General features: G+C 36.5%; 1 protein-coding gene across 1 annotated transcript; it reads left to right on the top strand.

The window, feature by feature from the left end:
* The first annotated feature begins 1,301 nt into the window (after nt 1–1,301).
* LOC138347523 (uncharacterized) lies at nt 1,302–2,298 on the top strand. The gene is made up of 2 exons (XM_069295817.1): nt 1,302–1,530; nt 1,886–2,298. Exons 1-2 carry the CDS (start codon nt 1,302–1,304, stop codon nt 2,296–2,298), a joined length of 642 nt encoding a protein of 213 aa, XP_069151918.1.
* The last annotated feature ends 9,263 nt before the right edge of the window (nt 2,299–11,561 follow it).

Below are 11,561 nucleotides of genomic sequence, written 5' to 3'. Positions count from 1 at the left end.
TTATATGATAATTCATATCTCAACCTCTTTGTTGTTGTATTTATTGATGATATATAGATATATGCAAAGAGCATAAATGAACATGAGGAGTATTTGAGAATTGTATTCGGGTTGTTAAAGGAGGAAAGACTTTATGCCAAATTCTTTAAGTGTGAATTTTGGATTCATTCAGTAACCTTCTTAGGGCACGTGGCTTCTAAGGATGGAGTGATGGTGGATCCCACTAAGATTGAAGCGGTGAAGAATTGGGTAAGGCCTACCAATGTTTCAGAGTTAAGGAGCTTTGTTGGTTCAGCTACCTACTACCGCCTATTTTTCAAGAGATTCTCTTCCATTGCTTCCCAACTAACTAATTTGACAAAGTAGAATGTTCCATTTGTATGGTCGGATAAGCGTGAATAAATCTTCCTGAAACGGAAGACATTGTTGACTATTGCACCGATTCTTTTCTTGCAAGTGGAAGGTAAGAATTTCATTGTTTATTGTGATGCATCTTATTCTCGTTTAGGTACAGTGCTAATGCAGGAGGAATGCAATTGCTTATGATTCAAGGCAATTGAAAGTGCATGAACATAACTATCCAACCCAAAATTTGGAATTGACTGCAGTTGTATTTACATTAAAACAATGGAGAAAAAAATTGTGTGGAGTATAGTTTTAAAGGTATAAAAATTATCCAAGTTTACAATATGTGCTCACTAAGAAGGATTTAAATTTGAGGCTGAGAAGGTGGATGGAATTATTGAAAGACTATGGTATTACTATTCTATATCATCCCGGGAAACGCTAATGTTCTGGCCGATGCTTTGAGTAGCTGTGAGCATGGGAAGTTTAGCCCACTTACAGGATTCCAGGCACCCATTGGCTAGGCAGTTTCAAACTATGTCTAATGACATTGTGAGGCTGGAAATACTTGAGACAGAAGGATTCTTCGCTTGTGTGGAGGTAGGATCTTTTTTTCTTGACAAGATTAAGGAAAAACAGTTTGATGATGAGAAGCAATTCGAGATATGATATTGCAAGGAGAGGCTAAAGAGGCTCTGATTGATGAGGAAGGCTTCTTGAGAATTAAGGAGTGAGTATATATGCCCCGTGTTCATGATTTGATTCATACTATTCTTGCAGAGGCGCATAGTTCTAGGTATTCTATACATCCTAGTGCAACCAAGATGTATCATGATCTAAGATAACATTATTAATGAAGTAGAACGAAGCGTGACATTGTTGATTTTGTTTACCAATGTCCAAATGCTTAGTAGGTAAAGTATGAACATTAGAGGCCTAAAGGGACACTTTAGAGGATGCCCATTCGTGAATCAAAGTGGGAAAGAATTGCAATGAATTTCGTGGTTGGTATTCCAAAGACATTGGGCAAGTTTAATTCTATTTGGGTAATTGCTGATAGGTTTACTATGTCCCCTCACTTCATTCCAGTTGAGATGACAAACAATGTACAAAAGTTTCCCAAACTCTATATTCGTGATATTGTTCGATTGTATAGAGTCTCAATCTCCATCATATCAGATAGAGGTACGTAATTTACTTCTTACTTTTCGAGGACCTTGCATGCTGAATATGTACTAGATTGGATCTTAGTAATGCGTTCCACCCTTAAACCATTAGGATGTCTGAGCGAACTATTCAAGTGCTAGAGGATATGCTTCATGCGTGTGTGATAGATTTTGGTGGTCATTGGTATCAATTCTTACCCTTGGTAAAGTTCTCGTACAATAATAACTATCCTTCGAGTATTGATATGGCCTCATTTGAGGCATTGTATGAGAGGAGATGTAGGTCTCCAATTAGTTGGTTTGATGCATTCGAGGTAAGACATTAGGGTATCAACCTTTTAAGGGAATCGTTTGAGAAAGTGAAATTTATTCAGGAGAAGCTTTTAGTAGCTTTGAGAAGCAGAAGGAGTATGCATATCGGAAGGTTAGGGACTTGGATTTTATGGAGGGTGAGCGAGTCTTGCCAAAGGTTTCACCCATGAAGGATGTGATGCGGTTTGCTAAGCGAGGTAAGGTTAGTCCGAGGTATATTGGGCCATTTGAAGTTCTTAAGCGCGTGGGGGATGGGGCCTATGAATTGGCATTGCCTCCAAGTTTGTCAGGAGTGCACCCTATATTTCATGTGTCTATGCTAAAAAAATACCATGGCGATGGGAACTACATCATTCTTTGGGATTTGGTTTTGTTTAATGAGAATCTTTCTTATAAAAAGAAGCCTGTAGCTATTCAAGATAGGGAGGTTCGCAAGTTGAGGTCGAAAGAGATTGCATCTTTCAAGGTTCAATGAAAGAATCGGTCAGTCCAACTGGGAGAGTGAGACTGATATGCAAGATATCCATACCTTTTTATCGATTCAGGTATCTTTTCTTACTCTCACCTTCCTTTGATCATTCGAGGACGAACGATGGGTACATTGGTATCTACTGTAACGATCCTTTTGATAGTTTTGAGTACTAGAATTTTTTATTTCATAAAATACTTTCCGATAGATTCGAAATGGGTATTTTGGATTATTCTTAATTACAATTATGAAGTTAGTGGGATAGTTTTACTAATTTATTTAGTTGGTGGTCAAAGGAAATAATATTAAAATTAATAGTGGGTCACTTTTACCACTCTTATAATTAGTCATATAATAATTAGGTCGTGAACGAAAGACGAACATGCGACTTGAGCATGACCATCTTATTTACTGATTTTCGTGCTTCTATTACTTTTAGACTTGGTATTATAAGATCATATGTCCTTGATGTGATGAATTTCAGGTTTTGGGGATAATGTGTAATAGACCTTAGATGGTGATTTGATTGGTTACTTTAACAAGTTTTGAGCTCTCGTATTTTATCGTCATTCGTAGTTGAATTATTGATATATGATGGGTTTTAGATTCCTTGATTTTCTCACTTAGGAGGTTAAGTATGGGTGCCACTCACGACTCATTTTGGATCGTGACATTTGTTCTCGAATAAAGACTAAATAAGTTGAGTATGAAAGGAAAGATCTCAAATCCCTACCATTGATTACTAAAAGTTTATTTTTAATAGAATTGAGTTTCATGAACATGAAAATATGCTGTAAATACAAGAATAATTGAGGGAACATGATATTCATATTAAATTACACAAAGGTAAACTGATAGACTGGAGATGAACTGTTACCTCAAACTTAAAAAGAATCGGAAGGAAATAGTAGGTGAGGATATTTGACCATCATGTCTGCTTCTACTTCCCAAGTAGATCTTTCTACGGACTCACTCATCCATAAGATCTTTAATGAGGTGACTTCATGATGGAGGACATTTCATGGCCAAGAAGATCAACTGGCTCCTCTTCGTAGGTGAGACTATCCTTCACATTTACTCTCTCTAATGGTATCATCGATGTTGAATCACCCACACTTTTTCACTAGAAGGAAATGTCAAAGACTAGATGAACTAGTGGTAGTTCTGCTGACAATTCTAACTCAAAATCCACATTACCAACCCATTTCAAGATTTTTTACAGATATATATACCTGGAATTGAGCTTTTCTTGTTTGCCAAGTCTCATCAACCTCTCCATCTGTGACACCTTCAGGAAAATCCAATCACCAAATTTAAACTATATTCCCTTCTTCTCATATCTACATAGGACTTTTGACGACTCTGAGCTAACTTTAGTCTATATCTGATGAGTTGAACTTTTTCCATAGCCTCATGAACTAAATCTGGCCCAATCAAGGTTGATTCACCTACTTCGAGCCAACAAACTAAAGACCTCATCTACGCCCATACAATGCCTTATAACGGAACATTTGAATAATGGAATGGAAGTTGTTATTAATTGTGAAATCTAGGAGAGGTAGGTGATCATCCTAACTACCACTAAAATTCACCATACAACCTTTCAACATGTCATCTAAGGACTGGATGACCATCTATCCATGGATAATATGTTGTTCTGAAATTTACTTGAGGAAACTAAGACATTTATGAAACAATTTCTAGAAATAAGAGGTAAAATAAGAACCTTTACTTGAGATGATAGCCAAGGGAACCCCATGGAACTTGACTATCTCTGTGATATAAGTTTGGCGTAATACTCCGTTGAATTTGTATTTTTGACAACTAAGAAGTGAGGTGACTTAGTCACTTTGTCCACTATCACCCAAACGGAGTCATGTTATCTGCGAGTACGAGGTAAACCCATGATGAAATCCATGTTTATAACTTCCCACTTATGTGTAGAAATGCTAATCTGTTAACACTTCATAGTTTCAAATGTTCTACTATAACATGTTGTCATTTTGGACACTTAGCCACAAACTTTGCGATGTTTTTCTTCATGTCGTTCAACCAAAAGACTTCCCGTATATCGTTGTACATCTTAGTGGTGCCTGGATTAATAGTATATATGGAATTATGGGTTTCTATAGGGATTTTCTGTCTCAACTCACCCACCGTAGGAACACATAAGAGACCCTGGTAATGAAGCGCACCATCTCTCCCTTGGGAGAAAACCTCTACTCTCTTCTGATGAACCACACCTTTCAACTGAAGTAATATAGCATAACGATTACTATCCTATTTTCCCTTAACCTCCGCTACAAATAAAGATTCTAATTAATTATGAACTATTATTCCACCATCTAACATGTCCATAAGGCAAACTCCTAAGTGAAAAAGCCAATGAACATCTTTGTCTAATTATTTCTTCTCTTCCTCAACATGTACATTACCCATGGATAATATGTTAAGGGAGTGAATTACTACATTGGTCTTATACATATCGTAAAGCATATTTATGTCATAGTCTTTGCGGAATTCAATTCATATCCTCTGGCGAAGATTCAACTCTTTCTGGGTGATCACATACTAGAGGCTCTTATAATCTGTGAACATACAAAAGAAACACCATACAAGTAGTGTCTCCAGATATTTATTGCAAGTACTACGACTACAAGCTTGAGGTCATAATTCAGCAGTTCTTTACATGGACTTTAAGATGTCTAGAATATAAGCTATGAATTACCTTGTTGCATCAACACACAACCTAGGCTTACCCTTGATGTATCACAACGGACCATGTAACAGTCTAAACCGTAGAGTCAACACATGAGTGGTAGTCAACCTGGTCTTCAGTTTTAAGAAACTTTTCTCACACTCATCTGATAACTTAAACTTGATCTTACTCTGAGTCAACTTCATCAATACGGAAGCTATGGATGAAAACCCTTCAATAAACCTCTCGTAGTAAATGGACAAACCGAAGAAACAACTGATATTATTCGAAAAGATAAGTATGGGCCAGTGTTGTACTACCTCAATTTTTTGAGAATCCACTCGAATTCTTTTAGTGGATACCACATGACCAAGGAAAGAAACCGACTGTAACCAGAATTCACATTTGTTAAACTTAATGATTAATTGGCGATATTTGAGGGTTTGTAGAACAAATCTTAGATAAGTCACATGTTCTTCCTCACTCCGACTAAATTGGGAAATCGTCAATATAGATAATGACAAACAAGTCCAAATACTATTTGAACACCCTGTTCATAAGTCCATGGAAGGTGCAGAAGCTTTTGTTAGTGGAAAATACACAACTACAAATTCATAGTGACCATACCGAGTCCTGAAGGTTGTCTTTGGGATGTCATTATCTTTGAATCTGCCCTAATGACAGCGGACCTAAGGTCTATCTTAGAAAAGCAACTAGCACCCTAAATTTGGTCAAATAAGTCATCTATACTGGGGATGGGATATTTATTGTTGACTATGACCTTGTTCAACTAAAAATAGTCAATGCTTATTTTAAGAGATCTTTCTTTCTTTTCACGAACAACATCGAAGAACCCATGGAGAGATACTGGTTTGATGAAGGCAAATCTAGAAGGTGTTTCAACTGTTCTTTCAACTCCCTAAGCTTGGTTGGAGCCATTCTGTAAGGAAGAATTGAAAATAGGTTGGGTATTTGGAAAGATATATATTATGAAGTTGATTTCCCTTTCGAGAGGAACTCTTGGAAGATCTTTTGGGTATACTTTTGAAAAATCATTTACCACTGGTACTGACTCAAGTGTTGGGTTCTCAGAGTTTGAATTCTTAACCCTAACAATATAATTGATATACCCTTGAGGAATCATTTTACTGGCCTTAATGTAAAAGATGAATCGACCTACATGCATTGAATTACTACCCTTCCACTTTAAGACTAGATAGCTTGCAAACTGAATCCAAATGATCCTAATTCTATAATCAACCAAGGTATAATAAAGATGCAACCAATCCATTCTTAGAATGATATCAAAATCTTCAATTTATAACTCTACACGGTCTGCTCAGATTACTTTATGACAAATAGTTATAGGGTACTTTGTATATACCCGCTTAGCTATAACTAGGTCACCAACTGGAGTAGATACTAAGAAGGGTTCTGAGAGAGGTTCTAGACTGACATCAAAGTTTACTGCTATATATGGAGTATATAACAATATACAAACATCAAAATAAATAATGTGTAATGTAGCAGTGACCACATCAAGAGAATCTTCTTGGTCTTGGCGATCCTGAAGAGCATACAACCTGTTCTAGCATTGACCATCACATGTACAAGCAAAGGCACTCTATCGAGTGGGGCGATTTGATGGCGCTACTGAAGTTGTAGACTGAGCCTGATGTCCTTCCTTTCTGATCCTGCCAAAACCTACGGATGGAGCGCTAGCTGATAAAGGTGTTGGGGTTGTAAACCGTTGTTGGAACTTTGAGCGATTTCCACCACTCGACGTATGCAGATAGTATTCATAGTTCAATGTTCTAACCTTTTTCTTATTTTTAGCCATTTCTCTGAGATTATCTCCCTCAACATGCTGAGCATGTTCCATTAGTCTGGAGATATACATATCCTCTACTAGCATAGTATTCCTACACTCGTTCTTCACCAGATTGAACACTCCAAATAATAACATGCTCATTTGTGCCCTCATATCGACAACCATATGTAGAGCATACCTGGAGAGCTGGGTAAACTTGAGCCTGTATTATTAGACGACATTGAACCCTGCCTCAAATTCATAAACTACTAAGCCTTAGCCTCCCTCAACTCTCTAAAGAAGAACCTGTCCAGAAAAGCTCCAACAAAACAATCCCACATCATAGAAGATGCATCCACACCCATGAAGTCTTTCCACTACGAGAACCATATATGAGCCACATCCTTAAGTTGATAGGATTCTAGCACAACACTATCAGTACCAATCACTTGCATTGCCTCAAGAATCTTAATGACAATGTCTCGAACCCTGGCTACAGCTTATCCACTAGTTAGGTTTGTAAGAACTGGAGCCTACAGATTGGCCTGATTTTCCATAATCTTAGCTAATAGTTGGATCGTATTTTGGAACACTACATTCATAACCACATAGTTAAAGAGTAGAGGAACTATGTTAGCATTGAATGTGTTAGCTCTGGAAGGAGGCATAATCTGAAACACATAATGAACGATTACAAAGAAAAATTTTAACCACACTTCTTGCAAGATAGGAATAACAAAAAAATTGAATTTTTCTTAGAACACCTAGTAGTCTCTCACCCATAAGTGTGGCGCTCTTCACACTAATAAAATAGACTCTACTTAGTAAGACTTTCAAACACCCTACGACTCTTGAATCTAATGTTATGATACCAAATTTGTCACACTCCACAGCTACATCTAGACGTAACATAGGACTCAGGATCACAAGTGACCCCAAGTATGGCATATCAGAAGCATACTAAATATAAATAAGACGCTAGAAGCATAACTATAGAGTGAGTCACAACAAACAGAAACTCAAGTGAGAATATAACTGAATGAACAAAGGGAAAACAACCCAAAACAATTTGATATTGACTCTATGTCTAAAAGCCTCTACTACTGATCAACTACAAGGACATGTTCCCAACTAACTCTAAAAATACTAAAACATAATAATGACCGAAGTAAACAAAAATCATAAGGAAATGTCTTCGAACTATAAGGAATCACAACTAATATTGTTGAGTATGGTTCAGAAGTCGACCTACACGTGATCTGTATGTTGAGCACCTGAACCTATATCATACAACGATGTAGCATAAAATAGGTGTCAGTAGTTTGAATGTATTGAGCATGCCAAATATAAATACTAAGTTGAACAAAATAAATTGAGCTATGTAGACTAAACATAGAAATATGTTATACTGAAGTATAATTGAAAACTGAGCGAGATGCAATGACCATGTAAATATACTAAACTGAATACTGAAGTAAATGTTGATAACATTGTCAATGCAATAAGAGTATGACTATGGAGCTAGTATTAACCAACATAAACCACTTGAGCTTAACATGGACAAGCCCCATTTATACGATCCAATATACCTTGTCAAAGGTTTAGAGGCATGATTGTGGCATGATCAGTAAAATCTATGTCGAACAGAGGGGACTTCTAAACTTACGTTGGCACGTAATTTTGAGACTGTGAGGGTACGCTAAACCCTAGTCCAACTCGGTGCTAAGTCTATTGGCAACCAAATTTGTATATAGCTAAAATGCAACTGAAAGTATGATTGTTTGGATAATTTTCCTAGAAAGTATAATTCATGGGTGCTGACAATTTATACAAGCTAGAGTTTTGAATTCCGTACATGGAACTATGCAAATTTTCCAAGAAATCTGTTATTAACAACTGTAGAAATATAACAACTAAAGTCATAATGAATCTCAAAGATCTTCGAAACTCTAGTTTTGAAAAATTTATGAGAGAGTGAAGAACTGAATGGATTCTTAGGACCTAGTGGGTGAAAGGAACCCACTAGGGAAATCCCATACCAAACGAAAAATACAGAGAAATCCATTGGATTTCGGGGCTGAACTTGAATAATACCTCTGGTTATTCTTGGGAAAACTATCACCTCATTTCTGTTTTTTTCATTGTAAAGTAGATGATTTTGAGATAATGAGGGTTCCGGGTAGTGTTTGACTATATTATTAGGATTAGCCTGAGTAAAATGACGTAGTTTAAGAATTAGATGATGTAGTTTAAGTACCTAACGCATAGAGGAGAAGAGCAATGTGACCCTGACTTAAAGTTGATGAAGTGACTTTAAGACACGCTTCATAAACCGTCTTGAGCAACACGACCCGTCAAGTGGGTCATGAAAATTCTCTACTCATTAGGGTTTCACTAATTTGAGCGTAACCTTATACTCTGATCTTGAAATTAGTCAAACTTGGTGAGCTGGAAAGAGGATTCAAAGATCTTTAATTTGATAGGTCATGGGCCACATAATTCTTTTTGTGCTGAAAGATGTGATCTTTTGAAGTTGCCACCAACACTGAAGACCTAACTTGGGTGCAACCTCCTTAAGTGGTGACTTGTACGTACTCCTTCACGGAGCGACCAAGTCACCACGGACTGTCTAGGGTGTCATCTAGGTGACCCCACTCAGGGCAGTCCTAGATAGTCACTCGTGACATTAATAACGGATTGTGGTCCCATACATGTACCATCTTGGATTTCATAAAGGGTCCGATGTCAACTTTTGATTTGTAGACTTACTCAGTATCCCCTTTTACCCCCTTTTGTATGTCCGAGTTGTTACAACAAAGTTCTTGGCGAAATAAGTGAAAACTCAAAGAACACTCGAAACCCTAGATTTTTCCTCGTAGATCCTTGATCTTATAATTGAAATCATTAATGAACATATCATGATTGATTAATATTGTTTAAACCTTTAAATAGGTATAAAACATCATATTTTGGGCTTAGAAGGGTGGTAAAAGACTAACTATGAAAACCTTCTCCGGGTCCGTCTATGGTATGTGATTTGATCTACGGATCATATATCCTATAGGTGGGATTTATATTGAACTTTAAGGCTCAGGACTTCATTCTACGGGCCCAATCTAAACACATGGAATTTTATACTAACCGTAGATCTAATTTGTTAGAATTTATACAATTTTCATGCTCAAAAAAACATTTTATGGGTCCAAACTATGGCCCATAGAATTTTCTAAGAATTATAGAATGGACATGTAGGAATTGGACCCCAAAAGTTGATTTCTCTTAATTTTCTACGAGTTGATAGTACGGGCCATCAAACTTTTACGACCCGTAGAAGCAAATCATAGTAATTGACTTCAAGAAACTCTAATTTGACAACCTCTAGTAAAACAACCATAAATTTGTTTCTCCAAATTCAAAAGGAGGAAAACTTGGTCGCATTGGAAAGATTGATTCATTGGCCTTAAATTTGATGGGTGACAAGTTACATGATTCAATTTTTTCGAAGTTGTACGATCATTTGAAGTTGACCTAAGTAGAATCTTATGTCAAAACTTGATCAATAATAAAACTTTCAACTCTACTTTGTGCTAGGGAGTTCTTTTGCCCATAATTCATATCCAAGTCCATTCCCACACTAAAAAATTGATCTTTACAAATTTAATCAATTTAATGATAACCTTCTATGACCTTACATGTAAATAAAAAAAATTTTGGGCCTTAGCTTAAAAATTTTCGAGGTACTACAATATCTCCCTCTTAAAATCATTCATCCTCGAATGATGGATGAACTAAGCATAGGAAAGGTATGGAAATGCTTAACTGTCCAATTTAATACAAAACAAACTTAAAACTCATGAAATAAAAACACTGAAGGATGGATTGAACTAAATTAATACTTTAGGGAGTGAGAACCTTAGACTGGAACTAAATAAGAGGAAAAGAGATAAGGGTATCTAGTCTTCAAATCCTCCTTAGCTTCCCAAGGTTCCTCCTCAACAAACTGATTTCTCCATAAGAGATTGATTTATGAAACCTCTTTGGTTCTCAACTTGCGAACATTACAATCAAGAATCTGGATGGGAATCTCCTTGTAAGATAGTTTATCCTTGATATCAATATTCTCGATAGGCACAATAAGTGAAGGATCACTCAAACACTTATTTAGCTTAGAAATGTGAAATACTGGATGGACTAGTGCTAACTCTGGTAGTTACTCCAACTGATAAGCTATATTACCAATCTTATTTGATATCCTATAAGGACCAACATATCACGGTCTGTATTTCCATTTCTCACTAAACTTCATAACATCCTTCATGGGTGTAACCTTCAAATAGATCCGATCATCAACCTCAAACTCTAAATCGCTTCTCCTAACATCTTCGTAGGATTGTTGATGGCTTTGCGCCATTTTCAAACTCTCTTTGATTGTTTTCACATTCTATTAATTTAGCTTCACCAACTTCAAAACGACCACTATGAGATCTACATCTCTGCCCGTAAAGAGACTCATAAGAATCCATTTGAATACAGGATTAACAATTGTTATTTTATGTAAACTCTATAAGATAAAAATGGTAATCTCAATTCCCTCTGAAATTAACACACATGCTCTAAATATATCTTCAAAGGTCTAAATAGTGTGCTCCACTTGACCATGTGTCTGAGGATGAAAAGTAGTACAAAGGTTTACCTTTGAACCCAAACCTTTTAAAAATAACTTCCAAAGCTAAGTGATGAATTATGTACCCTTATCTAAAA

The sequence above is a fragment of the Solanum lycopersicum genome, chromosome 3 (genome assembly GCF_036512215.1).
Source record: "Solanum lycopersicum chromosome 3, SLM_r2.1".
Taxonomy (NCBI): Eukaryota; Viridiplantae; Streptophyta; class Magnoliopsida; order Solanales; family Solanaceae; genus Solanum; species Solanum lycopersicum.
This window is presented reverse-complemented; position numbering and strand designations above follow the sequence as displayed.